This window comes from Anguilla rostrata, chromosome 1 (assembly GCF_018555375.3).
Source record: "Anguilla rostrata isolate EN2019 chromosome 1, ASM1855537v3, whole genome shotgun sequence".
NCBI classification, from domain to species: domain Eukaryota; kingdom Metazoa; phylum Chordata; class Actinopteri; order Anguilliformes; family Anguillidae; genus Anguilla; species Anguilla rostrata.
The window spans coordinates 78547829-78566128 of NC_057933.1; the positions used below are offsets into that span (position 1 = coordinate 78547829).

General features: G+C 51.9%; 1 protein-coding gene across 6 annotated transcripts in view; it reads left to right on the forward strand.

Moving 5' to 3' along the window:
- The window catches only part of sobpa (sine oculis binding protein homolog (Drosophila) a), an 82644-nt gene that overhangs the window by 58348 nt on the left and 5996 nt on the right, over window positions 1-18300 (forward strand). For 5 of the 6 annotated variants that reach the window (XM_064302831.1, XM_064302842.1, XM_064302848.1 and 2 more), the window contains 2 exons: window positions 4466-4561; window positions 13885-16048. In XM_064302831.1, coding sequence (XP_064158901.1) covers window positions 4466-4561; window positions 13885-16048 — 2260 coding nt within the window. The remainder of the gene's footprint in view (window positions 1-4465; window positions 4562-13884; window positions 16049-18300) is intronic. The other variant, XM_064302875.1, reaches the window with a different exon arrangement.

An 18300-nucleotide genomic window follows, 5' to 3' on the forward strand; every position in this document is an offset into this window, starting at 1 on the left:
TATCGGAGTACAGAACCGCTAACAATCCAGAAACCCCACCTGACCTGCAGCCCTGCTCTCCGCCATCTGATCCCACCCTCTGCGCGTCTGGCCCTCTGACCTGCAGACAGACGGACAGATGGACAGATAGAGAGATGGATGGACAGGCTGTCAGACGGACGGATGGACAGACAGACAGACAGACGGACGGATGGACGGACAGGCTGTCAGACAGACAGACAGACAGATGGATGGACAGGCTGACAGACAGATAGACAGATGGACAGACAGATAGACAGACAGACGGACACTTTGCGGCACTAGTCTCTTCGCTGACATCGGCCCGATTGGGTAACTCCAGCGGGGAGGCTGAAAGAGATGCCGCTGGCGTCGCCCGTGGTGATACGGAAGGTCAAGGGGCGAGGAGTGCGAGGCGAGGGGTGTGGGGCGAGGGGCGGGGCGAGGGCGCGGGCGGGTTAGGGGCGAGGGCGCGGGCGAGGGCGCGGGCGAGGGTTAGGGGCGAGGGGCAGGGGTTAGGGGCGAGGGCGCGGCGAGGGCGAGGGGCGGCGAGGGGTTAGGGCGAGGGGCGCGGGGCGAGGGGCGCGGGGCGAGGGGCGCGGGGCGCGGGGCGAGGGGTTAGGGGCGAGGGGCGCGGGGTGAGGGGCGCGGGGCGAGGGGCGCGGGGCGAGGGGCGAGCCTGGGATCCCGAGGTGTCCCTCAGGCGTGTCAGTGTCAGCGCAGAAGGGGGTTTTTAAAAAAAATTTCATTGTGTTGTGTACGTCTCACCTAATTGGGCCCCTTTACCTGAGACCGGAACGTTTGAGTTCTAAAATAAAAGGGGTTGCAGGTAATTCACACAAAATGTCCTCCCTCAGAACGGATTTAGACACCTGCTCTCCCAGTTTGTCTGTGGCCTGCAGCACTCTGAATTGAAGTGGTTTGGTTTTTTTTTTTAATGTGTTTTTTAAATTTATCAATTTATTTTTTAAGCGGTGCAGGCTGCACAGTTTTCCATCTGTTGGTCTTTGCCACTGCGGAGCTGAAAAATGTTTTTTTCGGGTACGTGGAGCCGAGAAGCCGCTTTAGAACCTTTGGGGATTGCCGCCATAATTGCAGAGGAGAGGAGACCGCCAAATATTTCAGAATAGGAGCGCAGAGCGATAGCGGCCATGTTTAATGCGAGCACCTACAGGCAAACCATGTGGCCCGATTGCTCTCTCTCTCTCTTTATATCCCTCCCTTCTTTCTATTGCTTTCTGTCGCTCTCTCACTCTCTATTGCTGTCCCTCTCTTTCTGTCTGCCTTTCTATCTCTCTGTTCCATTTTCCTTCTCTCTCCCATTATCTTCTATACCACTCTTCTTTGTGTTTTCTCTCCCTTCCCTCTTTTTCTCTCGGTCTCTCACTCACTCTGTTTCTCTCTTTCTCTGCTTCTCTCTATCTCTCTGTTCCACTCTCCTCCTCTCTCCTTTTATCTCTGCCTTCTTTCTATTGCTGTCTGTCTCTCACCCTGTCTTCATTGATCTCTCTCTCTCTCCTTTCTCTCTCTCTCTTTCTGTCTCTGTCTCTCACTCCCTGGACAGCGTCATGCTAATTTAGGGGGGATGAACGTCATGGCATTGTTAATTGTGAATCTCAAAATCCTGATCCACGGCTTAATCCCGTCGCCATAACGACGTGCAGAAAAAAAGAGGGGATCTCGCCCGAAAATACCTTATTACTCTACGGTCATATTTTCACCAGGCTTGCTCGTTATACTCTGTCACGCTGTCCCGTGAATCAGTTTCGGTGTACGGATTACATCCGGCGTTTCACCCCTCCTTTTATTTCCGTCCCCGTTTGCTTTTAATGCACCGCTTAACCAGACACACTGAAACGCCACCAGAGGACTCTGGCTTTAATGTGTGGTATGCGAGGATCTTAAGAGGATCATCGAGACGTGCTCCGAGAGAGCGGAGACATTGCGCGCAAACTTACGTACACGTGTAGTGTTTAATTACCGGCGAGGAATTACATGCGAATACAAGTGCGCGATGCTTAATTATCAACCGGAAATTAAGACGGCGGATTGTGCGCTGTCGCTGTCCGTCTCGGTGCTGTAAGGTATCGGGAAGGTACGTGCGCGAGATGTTCAGACGCAGCCGGGAACGCGCGCGTGCGATGTTTAATTAAGGGAGAGAAATGAGACTGTCGCAAAACCCGCGTGAAGGTTAATTATCAGACAGCGATGAGGCACGATCCCGTGCAATGCGCGATGTTTAATTACATGAGATTAGGATCCTACCGTACGCGTCTACATGGCAAAACGTTTGAAGTAGAATAAACTCTGATAGATACTTCAAATAGAGTACATATTGCCTCCGTTGTTCTCTAAATTGCCACTCATATTAGCGCTATTAGAGCAGATTTTACGCTGTCAGTGTTCATTTAACACTGTTCGAGTTGATATAGCTGGGAATTTTGCCGTTTGCATGTGGAATCTCCTACCTGAAACGAATGCAGTTTAACTGGCGAAGGACGAAGGAAGTGCATTGTGGGTAACGCTGTTCGAGGCCTGGGTCCAAGTGTCCTGGCTGGAAGTTGTGAGATTTTTTAATGTAAAATGTCACACGACTGAGTTCATGCAGCCTGTGGGAAGGAAGGAAAGGGGGACGTTTGGGTCTGCTCTTGGCACTTCAGACTCAGAGAGAGAGAGAGAGAGAGATGGATAGAGGGAGAGAGACATGGGGTTGGAGGGTGGGACCAGTCATTCTGTGAAACCAGTCGAGGCCCCTGTTGGCCGAGAGCGAGCTGCTTGGAGGCAGATATGGGGGCTAATTCTCTGTGGCTGTTTCGCACTGTCTGTCTGTCTGTCTGTCTGTGTGCTCTGTGTGTCTGTCCTCCCTCTCTCACACCCCTGTGCAGTTTGTTCTGTTACAGGTAGGTTGCAGGTGTCAGGTAGGACACACACACACACACACACACGCACGCTGTGCCCAGTCATATTTTCCTTGGACAGCAGACAGCAGTGGAAGTTGCTTAAGTGTTTTAATTAATTCTGTAGTTCAGGGCACTTGTTTGAACTGAAAGTTTTTTTCTTTCCCATTGAATCTCGGGACATGATTCATTTTCAGTCAATGACTGAAAAACGCAGTTTTATATAATCTGAGAGTGCGGGTCACAGGGTCACAGGGTCACCTGACATCACACTGCAGAACCTGATAAGACTGAGAGGTGGCCAGGATCACCTCTTTCCCACCACACACATGCACGCACACACACGCACGCACACACACACACACACACCTACCCACACACACGCACACACACACACACACACACACACACATGCGCACACACACACACACACACACGCATGTACACACACACACACCTACCCACACACATGCACGCGCACACACACTCACACACACACATACACACACACACACACACACACACAAGCACACAGGCAGCTTTTAAAAATTTCAAACCAAACCCAAACAAATGCCTGTATCACCTCTTGGCAGTCTACTGAAATGCTGAAGCATACTGAAGATCAGGACGTTCATTTTCTATGGGTATTTTTAAAAGCAAAACTACTGTATGTGCTCTAGTTCTCATTTAAAAGAGCATTAGATCTAAGTAAATATGACAAGTGTGGCAGGTGAAGCAGTGAGCAGCTAGTGGGCTAGTAAAATAATCAGAATTACAGAGGTCATCAGTGCACATAAGACTCACAGTAGACACACCTGGGAGTATGTAAGACAAGGTTCTGTCCCAGATTATACCAGCGCCTGACCAGTATTGGTTCTGGTTCTGGTTCTGGTTCTGGCGGTTGACTATCTAAGGACCCGGCACAAACTGACTCCGACAGCATGCGGTCCGCAGCACGATTGCGACAGACGCCTCTCTAGACCCCAAGCTTCCCTCTTAAATCTGTTGTGCACAAGCCCCGCCCCCACAGAGGGAGGGCCCCTGTTTGTTCCAGCCCAGGCCCCGCCTCCTCTGTACCTGACCTGACCATACGCCAGTCTTTCTGTTGCCATGCCAACTGTCACACATGCCACTGTTTTTGTTTTGTTTTTGTTTTTAAAAAAAAAAATTACGATTACATGTGTTTTCACACGTAAACTATGCATGCCCAGTTTCTTTTGTTTCCAAATATTATTTATGTTTCTTGTGACACGCACACACACACATTTTTTTTTATTTCTTGTGTCTGCAAGCATTCCATTCTTTTTTGTTGTTGTTGTTTAGTTTTTAAAAAAATAATAAATTATTAACAATACTATGAGTATTGATATTTATAATTTAATTATTTTAAATTAATTATTTTTTAAAAACTGCTCTTTAGCGTTTATTTATTTTACAATACTATGAGTATTAATATTTATAATTTAATTCTTTAAAATTAATTTTTTATTAATTTTTTTATTAAAAACTGCTCTTTAGCGTTTCTTTATTTTTGCCCGTTCGTAAAATAGGCCGTTATGTTTCCCCCTCAGGCGAGAGACGAAGACGGCCAGGCTGAGAAATTGCCCCCGCAGAGCTATGGTCAGGACACGCCCAGGCTTGTCTTCAAGATTAACAGCGATGTTCTTGTAAGAATAAAACATTTAACAGCAAGATAGAGCATAAGTTTTTTTAATTTTTTTATTATTATTTTTTATTATTTGATGGCTATGAAGGGTAAGCGTAATGCATTATTGACATAATTATATTGATATTCTTGCCTTTTAAATGTTGTTTAATTATTAGCAGAGCTGTTTTTTTTTTACTGCATTTTACTCTCTAGCTTTTTTGTTTGTTTATTTGGCAGATGAGCAGGTTTGCATTCGTTTTGTCATTCAAGTTTATTTCGTGTTTTTTTATGTTATGTTTTCATTTTACATTTTCATTCTGCATCTTATTGTATGATCCTGGTGTTAATTTCTTTTGCTTTCCGTAGACGTCTCTCACTAAGATCGCTGTAAGTATTGAACCATGTGCAGATAAGCACCTACATCGATCAACAATCAGCAACATCTAATCCTACAGGTTTCCTAATCTGTCTTCAGGTTGTGACCCGGCATAACGTAGTTTTCTCCCCATACAGAGAGCAATAGTACCGTCTTTCTACAAGGGAAACTAACGATCAGAATGCCTGACAATCACAATGTTAGACAGCTCCTCATAGTATGAAAGCAAGCATACAGAATAACATTGTTAAGCACTGCAGCAGCATTAGTCGGTTTCGACCGGCCACTATAAAGGCATTAAGGACCATTCTGGATGGTATTTTTCTGATTGCAGGATTCCTAATACACATTGATTGGTACTGGTCTTGGTTCGATTTAATCGGTTTGGCTGTTTTGGTGATGCGGTGCAATTGGAAGACAAGTTCAGCTGTTTTGATTGGCTTACGGAACATCTCGAAGTAAAGCATGCTGGGAAATGGAGTTTTATTTTGTTTCTGAGACTGGGCTCTAGACTGGAGCATGCTGCTGGGGATTTGGTGAGAACGCAGGCAATTGACACCGTCACTGGGTGTGCGTGTTCCTTTAGGAATGTTCAGGTCAAGGACGTGAGCTGACTGAATGACTCTGTCAAATCTCTCAGTGATTCCTCCCTGTCCTTGTTTCTGCATGCTTTGTATGTTGAGTTGCAGCCACATGATTGGCTGTTTGGTGGAGCGGGCTATTTGCGTTAATGAGCAGGTGTGCCTAATAAAGTGGCCACCGGGGTACGTTTTATTGTCTTTTTTTCCCCCATCCTTGTCCTGGGGGAGACGTGTTCTGTACAACATGCACATATCACCCAACTTTAAGATTTTCCTCTGGGTTTTAAAATAAAATATAAAGCCATATTCCATTGAGTATCATGTAGAATGATCCTCTAGCACAGTGGTGCCCAATCATGGCCACGAAGGACTGAGAGTGTGGCAGGTTTTCATTCCGACCAATCACTGCACCAGCTAATTTAGCCAATTAGCACGCCTTCGACCTGAGAGGAGGGAACTAATTAGTGAAAATCGGCGGGTGCAGTGATTGGCTGGAATGAAACCCCGCGTGCTCTCGACCCTCCGTGGCACGTGATTGGACCACCACTGCTCTAGTAGCATTTGTGGCATGTCGCTTGCCGTCAGAATTCACTCCTTAAACTTTGCAGGTTGAACCCTGTCCCCATGCATCGCGCACGCTGTGCCATTCTGGTACAGAAAGGCCATGTGACAGCCTCCGCTGTCTTTAACGAAATGCTGTCGGGGAGAGCTGTGACCCTGTAGACTTGAATCGGACGGTTAGAAGCTCTTTGAATTTAGACATCTCTTCTGGCGGATAGAGCAAACCCCAGTGTGTGTGGGGGGGGGCGTGGGGGGGGGGGGGGGAGGTGTCTGAAAGTAGATGCTTTGATAAAAATGAGGCGATACTGTATGTCAACCGGAGCAGATATAATGGTCGACGTTGTAACGCCGTTCAGTTGCGCTAACTTAGCATTTTTTTTGTTGCCAATTTTTTCCCATTTTTTCCCCAATTTAGTCGTTATACCAATTCCCCGTGTGTCACAGTCCTGGCCGATGCGCTCTCCTCTGTCGGTCTGGGGAGGGTGTACTGTAGACTACCACATGCCAGCCTCCGATACATGTGGAGTCGCCAGCCGCTTCTTTTCACCTGACAGCGAGGAGTTTCACTGGGAGAGCGTTACCTGTGCGGAGGTTCACGCTATCTCCCCCAGATCCCCTCCCTGCTGAACATGCGCCCCCAACCGACCAGTAGGAGTCGCTAATGCAACGATCAGGACTCACACCCTCACCGGCTTCCCACCCTCGAACACAGCCAATTGGGTTCGTAGGAACGTCTGACCAAGCTGGAAGTACCGCCGCCGGGGGTTAGCTTAGCATTTTACCACATCTGTTGCATTTTGTGGCTCAGGTCCTTCCTCAGAGACACTCGATAAAATGAGGTACTGTATGTTGCGCTCTTCTGTTGTAAAACATGTTTCAGCGGCAAAAGTGGAGCATCGTGTTAAAACCGCTTTTTTTGTTGGACCAACGTCAGTCGTCACGCCTCATGGTTCACCATACATTGAGAGGCAGACACTTTTTTCGTGTATAAAGAAGAAAAAAAGGAGAATGAAATATTTCAAATCGTTGTTATCAGGGTTTAAGCAGTGCCCTTAACAAAATCGAATTCCATTCATTTTTTTTCAGGCCGGGCACAGGCTGAGCATTCCTTTGTAGCAAAATTACCCGCAGCCCGTAGCGTGGCCATTCACAATGAATGGAGAATTTGCTAATTGTTGCTTCCATTCATCTCCAGGAGCGTTAACGGCTAATGCTAGCGCGTGCTCGGTCTCTGCTGGCACTGTCTCTGCTGAAAGTAGTAATTGTCATGCCGTGTCACGGAGGTACAGTGACATCACTGAATCACAGTTACTGTGACTGTGATGTCACAGAAGACAGAGGGACTTATTATGGATCAGTGGAACGTCATCATGAATAGAAAGGAAGGATAATAATAATAATCTCTGTCTACCTTGGCAGAATGTTTCTATCTAGATCACTGTAAATAAAAATATGAATTATATTAAGTGCTAAACAGTTGATGTGGCTGGCATACATAATTTCTGCTGTCACGTATCTTGGCAAAGCACCAGACAGTAACCTTAGTTATTGTATTGTATTGTTTTTTTTGTGTGTGTGTGAATAGAGTTTAATCTTTAATGCATTTTTAATGAACAAAACATATTGGTCCCATTTAACTGCAGTTGTTTTAGGTCTTTCAGGACTTTTATATAAATCCATTGCTAATTGCTTTCCGAGGTTATTTTTCTGTGGATAGTTTTTGTGTGGGTTGTCCTTTCAAGACATCCACTAATCTAAAACAGACAAATGAAGTGTTCCATTCAATCTATTTAAATTGATTGAATTTAGATGTTTATTTTCCTTTTGTAAATTCCAAATACATCTACTTCAAAGCCTGCCTAGTTGCCGTGGAACCTCCTCCTGCTTCACACTGGTGGCCCCTTTTTTGGGTGACCCCTGCGTGTGATTGGCTGTCCTTCAGCCAATCGCTGCCCACTGTGCCAGCTCTCGTCGATTACGACGCGAGGAGGGAAGTTGAGACTTACGTTCCGCGCGGAGGAGGATGCTAGAATGCCCGAGAGACAGACACAAGCACCCAGACACGTAGCCAGACTGCGGACGCACAGTCAAAGGGATGCACGTGCGCGTCTCACTAACTCCACAGGGATACACGCTGAAAAATAAACCGCGCGTATGGAAACAAGTGCACACATGCACGTACGTACCGGAAAACACACACAGAAGAGAACTGCATTTGTAGTTTGAAACCTCGCACTCCTCGCATATTCACACCACCAGACACACTCTCATACACACACGCACAACCACACAAGCATACAGACACACACATGCATTACACTCTCACACACACCCACACAAGCATACACAAGCATACACACACATATGCATATACACTCTCTCTCACACACACACACACACACACACACACACCCACACAAGCATACACACACATACATGCATACACACATGCATATACACACACACACACACCCACACAAGCATACACAAGCATACACACACATATGCATATACACTCTCTCTCACACACACACACACGCACAAGCATACACACACATACATGCATACACACTCTCTCTCTCACACACACACACACACACACACACAAGCATACACACACACACACACGCACACCCACACAAGCATACACACACACATGCATACACACTCTCTCTCTCACACACACACACACACACACACACACGCAGCTCAGCATTACCGCTCTTGCCTGTAATGGCTGGTAGTGATGGAGCTCTCTGTCTTATGGGATGTGGGCGGTGCTTGTGAAGGGCTGACACAGAGCGGGACAGATCCATTAGAAAGGGAAGCGGGAGCTTAATATTGTTGACGTGCGGCGTCTTCTTCACACTCTGAGAGACAGATAGGCTCACGGACGGGTGGGGTGGGGGTGGGGTGGGGGTATGCGGCGGTGTGGGGGTTAATTGCTTAACGAACGAGCGACAGGCGAGCGAGGAGAGGTAGCGCGTCGCGCGGCTCGAGGACATCTTCATTTAGCGCCCGACCCGGCCTGGCCCCGCTTCGTTAGCGGCTAATCGATGCCGCGCTCGGGCTGCCTAATTACGCGAGGGGGGGGCTCGGACGCGGGGGGGGAGGGGGAGGGGGGGGTTCGGTCTTAATGATCCGTTTGATCCGGTAATGACCCGGAGGAGCGACGCTCGCAGTTAGCCCCCCCCCCGGGTCGTCGTGGCGAATGTGTCACCTGCGCGTCGGGGTCATCGGAGTTCATGTGTGTGTGTGTGTGAGAGAGAGAGAGAAAGAGAGGGAGAGAATGGACCAAAAAAGGAATTGACTGTCAGAGAGAGAGAGAAAAGGAACTGACTGTCAGAAGTACAGAAAATGTAACATTGTCTTATGCATATGGACACATATACTTGCACATATACACACACACCCTCACTCACCCACATACATGATGCACCCATAAATACAAATACACATATGCACACACATAGACACACAGACACACACGCACACACATCAGACACACACCCACTCAGACACACACACTCACACACTCACACACGCACTCACACACACAGCTGTTCGCTGATAAATCTGCCACCGTCGCCGCGGCAGCGAGGTGATTCACGCTGGCGCGGCGCTGGCGGGCGAGGGGAGGTGTTGTAGAGGCGTCGGAAAGAGAGATTAATTTTTCACGCGCTAGCGGCCCGGCTGAGCGCAGTGACGGGTTTTACGGCCGCGTCCAAAAGGGCTGCCGGCTCGCCTCTTCCTGATTTGTGACAGCGGGTCGCGGCGAACGCTGCGGCGAAAGTAGCGCCACGCTGAAGTAAATTGATTGACAGTTGATTGCGCCGACGGTGACTCAGCGAGGTCCGAATGTGGGCGGGCCCTCTCTAGTCCCCGGATGATTACAGTCTGACGTTCCGTGAAGGAAAACTAGGAGGAATGAACCGGCTGGAGAAAGTAAAAGGGGAAAGTATTGGGACGCAGCCAGACAGACAGACAGAGAGAGAGACAGAGAGACAGACAGACAGGAGCAGACAGGCAGACAGACAGGCAGGCAGGAACAGACAGAGAGAAGAGAGAGACAGACAGACAGCAGACAGAGAGAGACGACAGACGAGAGAAGACAGACAGACAGGACAGACAGACAGACAGACAGACAGAGCAGACAGACAGACAGACGACAGACAGAGACAGACAGACAGACAGACACAGACAGAAGAGAGACAGAGAGAGACAGACAGACAGACAGACAGAGAGAGAGAGAGACAGACAGACAGACAGAGAGACAGACAGACAGACAGAGAGAGAGAGAGACAGACAGACAGACAGAGAGACAGACAGACAGACGAGACAGACAGACAGACAGACAGAGAGACAGACAGACAGACAGACGGACAGGAGAGCGGTGCTCCCGCAGCTGGTAGCGGCAGCGATGGCCGTAATCGCTCTGCGCCGCGCGCGCGGGGGGGTTTAGCGGTGCCGATGCGAGGAGGATCGCGCTCGCGGCCGCGGTGCAAATAAACGAGCGTAATTACCCGCAACTGCGAGCATCTGTGTGCGCGAGAGCGAGAGCGGGAGAAAAATAACTCCATTAGTGCAGCGCGCGGTGAGACTTCGCCCCACAGCGCTGTGACTCCTAAAGTGGTTTCCATCTGTCATGTTCGCGAAGAAAAAAAAAAAAAATTTTAACGCATTTATAATTGAAAATATGCGGAAATGCACCGGCGCCGTTTGCCGCCGCGAGACTGGTCACCGGACGTCTCCAGGACCGCGTCTTCCTCCTCCTCCGTCGCGCGGGATCGATGGCGGCCGTTTTGAGGAGAACTTTATAGCTGTCCGTGAATGTCTCGCCGCCATTAATCATTCCCGAAATGGCTGAGACGTGGTCCCGCAGTCCGGTTGAGGTGCAGCGGAGGGGAGAGCGTCTGTGCCCGTGCAGGGGGCGGGTCAGCAGCACGGAGGATGCGCTCAGTTTACCTGTCCTCTTTTTATCTTACCTGGGGTGCTTGCCCTGCCGCCCTTTGTTGACTAGATCTTGACTCTGCGCAGAGACGCACCTCACGTCACTCTTCCCACTGTAAAATGTCCACTGCTAAATCAACTCTTACTGAGTACAGTATTGAGACTCACATGTACTATGTTAGAATTGAGTTAACATTTACGTTCTATTGCGCAGCTTTTACTCTCGTACGCGGACGGAGTGTAGCACAGTGGGTAAGGTACTGGGCTTGTAACCGAAAGGTCGCAGGTTCGATTCCCGGGTAAGGACACTGCCGTTGTACCCTTGAGCAAGGCACTTAACCGGAATTGCTTCAGTACATATCCAGCTGCAGAAATGGATGCTATGTAAAAGTTGTGTAAGTGGCTCTGGATAAGAGCGTCTGCTAAATGCCTGTAATGTAATGTATTTTCCGATACACAGTGTGAAAGTTTATGTAGTTATCACCGTCGGGCGATTCTAAGGATTAAAGGATTAAAAGGATTAAAACACGACCGTACCACTACTAACTAGGTAGTGACAAGTAGCAGCGATAAAAGTTGCGTGTATTGCACCGGAGGTAGGCTATAATACCTCGAGACTGTTGCAGGTCGTATCCCGCCACACAGATCTGTTAACTCTCTGGATTGGAGTTTTATGCGTTGCTGGCATGGGTTGGGAAGTTGGGTTACGGGAGTTTTAATTTGGGAACGAGATGGTTTTTCTAAATTTCATATATTCATCAGAACCCATTAGCAGGCGTGACGCTGAGTGTTTAGTACTGTGAGAGGGCGCATGTGGTCAGGAAATAGCCGCGAGCCTGCCTTGCAGCAATGTGGAGGAGTGCAGAATGAAGTGCATTAGTCCTGAGGAGAGAGAGAGAGAGAGAGGAGAGAGAAGAGAGAGAGAGAGAGAGAGAGAGAGAGAGAGAGAGAGAGAGAGAGAGAGGGAGAGAGAGAAATTTTCTTTTTCTAGACTGTGTTTGTGCACTTGCACAAGTATGTGCTCATCCTTTCTTATGTGTGTGTGTTTGCTTGATTGCGTGCCTGAGCGTGTGTGTGTGTAGGCCTATATTTGTGTGTGTGTGTCGTGTATGGGTGTGTGTGTATGGGTGTGTGTGTGTGTGTGTGTGTGTGTGTGTGTGTGGTGCGTGTGTGTATAGGTGTTTGCACGTGTGTGTGTGTAGGTCTGTATTTGTGTGTGTGTGTGTGTGTGTGTGTGCGTGTGTGTGTGTAGGTCTATATGTGTGTGTGTGTATAGGTGTGTGCGTGTGTGTGCGTGTGTGTGTGTGTGTGTGTATAAGTGTGTGTGTGTGTAGGTCTGTGTGTGTGCGTGTGTGTGTGTGTATAGGTGTGTGTGTGTATAGTGGTGTGTGTGTATGGGTGTGTGCGCGTGTGTGTGTGCGTATTTGTGTGTGTGTGTGCGTGTGTGTGTGTGTATAGGTCTGCGTGTGTGTGCGCGTGTGTGTGCGCGCGCGCCCAGTCTAATCGAATGGCATCACGCTGCACATTAGTGTTCAGTGGGGGATTATAGTCAGGATGATGGATGCACGTCGTTGAGGGCCCTGGCAGCTGATTAATGCCTTAATTATCTCTCCTGAGCTGCTGCCACATCCCCTTTGAGCTGGCAGCATGAGGGCTGTGCGGCAGGGCGATCCTCACACAGTCCCGCTCTGCACTCGACTCGCCGGCCTGGGGGTGCTTCACTCTGCATGAGTGGGAGCACGGAGCTGGAGAGGGTAGGAGGGGCCAGGCGGTGAAGCACCCTCTCCAGCAGCCTCTGCTGCGCGTGCTTGGGGGCAAAAGAGCTTGCTGCCCATTGAGTTCAGTGTAGAAATCCAGGGTGATTTAACGACCAAAGATAACCACATCGGTCTTTTTTTTGTGATCAAACTTCATTATGTGCTTACTTCCGGGACTTCACAAGCTTAGGTTAGCTGAAGTCGCTTTCGCTTTCCTGTCTAGTTAAATATGCATGTCTGTGAGGGGGAGTGGGGCTTTGCTCTGCTCTCGACTCGCTGGCCTGGGGGTGTTCCACTCTGCATTTGACTCTGCAGGACTGGGGGGTGGGGCGCTGCCCTGCACTCGACTTGCTGGGCTGGAGGGGGTCGCTTTGTTCTGCATTTTAGCTTCTCGCGTTTGACCCCCCCCCCCCCCCCCCAACCTCGCTGGGACTCTGAGGAGAAGCTCGGCGGAGGGAGAGGGGTGCGGTCGGAGAGTCGCACCTCTCCGGCATGTGCATATGAGGGGTGCCGTGTCAGAACGAGGGCGTCGACCGTAACAGAGAGAATTTCCCAAAACCCCGCCCTCCTCGGCCTGCTTTCATTCTTCACTTTACTGACTTGGTCTGTTCCTTTGGTCCCTGGCCAGATTCTTTTTTTTTTAATATTATTTTTTTTTTCTTGTTTGTAAGAAAAAGATCATTTAGATAACTCTTTAACCCAGAGGTCAGTCTGCACTGAAACATGTGTTTTCTACTCCTTCAGACTGCAAACCTGCCCTGTATTTCTGCCTCTATTTCTGCTTTGTCGTAAAACATGCATCTTTTTTTTCAACACAGTGCAGAGCATCTGAGTAATTTCAGTTTGTTAAAGTATCACTGCAGAGTAGACCGAGAGTGAAGATGCTGCCAACACTGCATTAATTCTTCTCTCCCTCCCTCCCTCTCTCCTCTCTCCCTTTGTCCGTCCTTTCTCTCCCTCCCTCCTCTCTCTCTCTCTCCCTCATCTCTCTCCCCCTCTCTCTCTCTCTCTCCCCCTCTCCCTCCCTCCTCTCTCACTCCCCCTCCCTCCTCTCTCTCTCCCCCCCTCCTCTCTCCCCCTCTCTCCCCCTCTCCCCTCCCTCTCCCTCTCTCTGCAGGTGTGTGACTGGTGTAAGCACATCAGACACACTAAGGAGTACCTGGACTTTGGCGCGGGGGAGCGCAGGCTCCAGTTCTGCAGCGCCAAGTGCCTGAACCAGTACAAGATGGACATCTTCTACAAGGAGACGCAGGCGGCGCTCCCGGGGGGGCTGGGCATGGAGGGGAAGCCGGAGGGCGGAGGGGGGGTGCAGCTCCTCACCCCCGACTCCTGGAACACGCCGCTGGGCGACCTGCGGCGCAAGGCCCCGTCTCCGGGGGGCGCCGGGGCGCCCGTGCCGGGCCCGTCCGGCTCCAGCTCCGCCTCCCCGTCCGAGTCCAGCTCCGCCCTCTGCCCGTCCTCCTCTTCCGGAAAGATCCCCACCCCGGGCCCCCGCCCCCACGAGAGCCCCGCGCTGGCCCCGCCCGTCCCCTCCCTGCACCCGCCCATGGGGGTCCCGCCGGGGAGCCCCCCCATGGTGATGACCCCCCGCGGGCCCGTGCCCCTGCCCTTCTTCATGGAGCACCAGATGATGCAGCAGATCCGGCCCCCTTTCCTCCGGGCCCCGCCCCACACGCCCGGCCCCAACAGCCCCCTCCCCAATCCCATGATCCCCGGCATCGGGCCGCCCCCCCGGAACCTGGGCCCCCCCTCCAGCCCGCTGCACCGGCCCATGCTGTCCCCGCACCTGCACCCGTCCTCCGGCCCCACCATGCCGGGGAACCCGGGCATGATGCCCCCCCACCCGGGCTCGCACATTCCGGGGTTCCCCTTCCCTCCGGTCAACATGATGCCCAACGGCCACCTCCCCATGCCGCCCCTCATGAACTTCGGGGTGCCGTCCCTCGCCCCGCTGGTGCCCCCCCCGACCCTGCTGGTGCCCTACCCGGTCATCGTGCCCCTCCCCGTCCCCATACCCATCCCCGTGCCCATCCCCTTCAGCCCTAAGGCCCCCGGCGATCGCCACGACAACGGCGACACCATCCCCAGCGCGTCGGGGGACGGGGGCGAGTCCAAGGACCCGGGGCTGTTCTCTCCCGGCGCATCGTCGGGGGGAGGTGGAGGAGGGGGGGGAGGAGGAAGAGGAGGAGGAGGAGGAGCGGGAGGAGGCGCAGGAGGGGGAGGGGGCGGTGGCGAGGGAGGGGACTCCGAACAGGGGCCCCCCAAATCCAACGAGCTGTCCCCCGGCGTTTCGGGACACTCGCTCTCCGGGGCCACACCACCAGAGCACGGCAGGACTGACATGGTGGCCATGACGGTGAAGGCGGAGACTCCTGACAAAGTCCGCCTCTCCCTGCCCTTGCCCCTCCCCCTCCCCGCCCCGGCCCCGTCACAGGACGGGGTGATAGACCTTACGATTGGCCGGCGGGCGCGGCTCCAGCAGGTGATCCAGAGGGCGGCGCCCGTGGTGCAGGTGAAGGCGGAGCCTGAGCCACAGAACTTGCTGAACCTGGGTTACCAGGGCGAGCAGGGAAGGGGCGGGGCCATAGTTCTAGGGGGCGTGGCCTCAGCCGTGGGAGAGGAGCACAGAGACTCGGGGGACCCTGCCGCCCTGTCGTCGTTACCCCTGCCATGCGGGGACCCCGCCTACTGCGCCGCCCCTGCTGCCACGCCCCCTCCTCCGGCGCCCCAGCCCCCGCCGGCCCCGCCCCCTCCTCCCCACCCCGCCCCGGACCTCGCCCACTCCGCCCCTTGCAACGTCATCGTCAACGGCACCCGCTCGCCGGACCCCGCCCGGAGACCCGCCCCGGCCGCCGCGGGCGCGGTCGCCGCCATCGTCGCCGCGGCAACCACCGAGGAGCCGCCAGACAGCGAGCTGGAGTCGGTGAAGGAGAACAGCTGCTCGGGCATGGAGCTGGACGCAGGTAAGAAGGCCCTGTTGTCGTTGGCGGAGGAGGCGGCCGCCGCCGCCGCCGCCGCCGCCATGTTGGGGGGCGCCGGCGCCGGCGGGGACAAGCAGGACCCGAGCGACGAGGACCACGCCTACGCCCTGCCGCTGCTGCCCAAGGCCGGCTGCGTCATACAGGCCCTGCCCAAGCCCGCCGACAAGACCGCCGCCGCGGCCCCGCCCCGCCCGGCCCGGCGGCGCCGCCGACCAGCAGCCGCCGCTAAAGAGGAGGTGCCTGCGCACTCGCAATCAGAACAAGTGAGAGGCCAAAAACAGGAGGAGAGGAGGAGAACAGGTTGGTCTCACCGCAGAGCGAGCGCGGGGCTGGCCCCCCCCTCACCTCCCCCCCGATGCCCTCGGTCTCGCGTCCGGGCTGAGCGCTGCCGCCTCACACACACACACACACACGCGCACACGCACACACACACACACACCAACTCACTGTACAGCTGGAGCTCTGTTTCAGTCATTCAGGGAAGACATATGACAACATATATGGGCTTTGATTATCAATAAGTGTGTGTGTGTGTGTGTGTGTATGTGTGGCTATGCTTGTCGCTTGGCTGATTGCTCTTGCTCGATTGCTCTTCCTTGATACGCACTCCCTGCTTGGTGGTGGAGAGAGAGGAGAGTAAAGGAGTTTGTGTTGGGAAAAGTTTGCTGGTGGGTTGTAGTGTTTTTAATGTGTGCATTTGATGTTAATTTAAAACCCATATTTTAAGCAATGTAAGAAGGTCCTACAGTGAAAATCTTTGTTGCTGTTAAACCTATTAAGAAGGATAGATCCGTTAAGAGAACTGGGGGTGTGGCTCTCTTATGTAAGAGAAAATCTTGATGTGCAGGAAATTCCAGAAATTTACCAGCCCATACCGGGTGAGGATACTTGTATTGAGCTCATAGGGGAACATGCGGAAGGCCTTAACATAGGCGCATGTTACCGGCCGCCGGCTTCAGACAGTGGTATGCATACAATGCTCTATGGAAATCTAAAACAGTAAAGGTGAGGCTATTATTATGGGTGACTTAAATTGCCCTACTGTTGATTTGGAATTGATGACAGGACAAGGAAAAAGTGAGGAAGATAAAAATTTGGAAAGACCATTTTTTGGCACAGTATGTCAGTCAGTCTACAAGAGGGAAAGCCTGACACTAGCAAACCTCTGTCAAAGAACTCAAGGATTTTTCAAATTATAAAAAAAGAGAAGGAAAAAAAAAGCCAGTCAACGCTGGAGGTACCATTGGTCCGTACTCCACCTCCCTCCTGGATGGGATGGGGGGTAAGGGGCCTCCTAGTTTGACTTTACACTACTTTCTGCCCTAGCCTATGCTTACTGTGTGAACTGGACTCGCTATGTTCATGGCTATGAATAACTGTCACATTAATGAGCAGTGTACCTTATCAGAGCTGTTTTTTTTGTAGTTGTTCCAATGACCTTCGGTACGCACTTATTGTACGTTGCTTTGGTTAAAAGCATCTCCCAAATAAATGTAGCGTAATGGAGCGGGATTACATTACAGGCATCTAGCAGATGCTCTTATCCAGAGCGACGTATCCAACTTTTACATGACATTTAAATTGCATCCATTTACACAGCTGGATATATACTGAAACAATGCCGGTTAAGTAGCTTGCTCAAGGGTACAATGACCTACCCGGGATTTGAACCTGCGACCTTTAGGTTACAGGACGGGTTCCTTACCCATTGTACGACACCGCCGGGATGGGAGGGAGCAGGACGGCTCCTTCCACAGAGAGTCAGCTCTCCCACGGCTCTGTCTGAGAGGGTCATAAAGCGCCAAGTCTGAGAGTCCGAGAGGCTGAAACCTGAGATGGGAGCCTTCGGCCTGAAACGCGGGGTCATGTGTCTCCTTCTCTCTCTCCCTCCTCCCTCTCCTCCTCCTCCTCCTCTTCCTCCTTCCCCCCTCTACTCACAGTTCTCCAGCATTAAAAGAGAAGGGTTATATTTTCTCAGTTTCACACTTCCTGTGTCTTGTACTTCTTCCAAAGCTCATGCTTGTGCTACTGTACCCTACTGTACCCTTTCCTGATGAACTGAACGCCCCCCCCCGTCCCCTCAGATCCCTGAGTCATGTGACCTTGTGCCCGACCTATCAGACACCCCGGTGCGGTGAGGCGTGCGCGTGACCTTCTGTCCCGACTCTCCTCTGTCGCATCACTCGGGGAGCGAAAGGGTTCGAGTTACCTTTCCCCGGAATCCTGCGGAATTCTCCTTCCACCCCCCCCCCCCCCCCGGGTCTAAGTTCGGAAGTTCGATGCCGCTCTGGTCAGTTTTGTTGGTTGTTTCCAGCGTCCCCCTTAGCAACCGTTTCACGCGAAGTTACGGTCCTTCTGCCAGTAAAAGCCGCGGGGAGCTTGTGTTGCTGTAATCCTAGAGCGCGGTTTTGACCCTCGAACGAGCCACCTTTCCCCGCTGCTGGTGGACTGCAAAATTTTGCTTTTTTTTTGCAAGAAATGTCATTTGTATTTTTAGCTGAAAGTCTTCAGAAACGCTCTCTGCGCGCCAGACAAAGGAGGCGGCCAGAGTG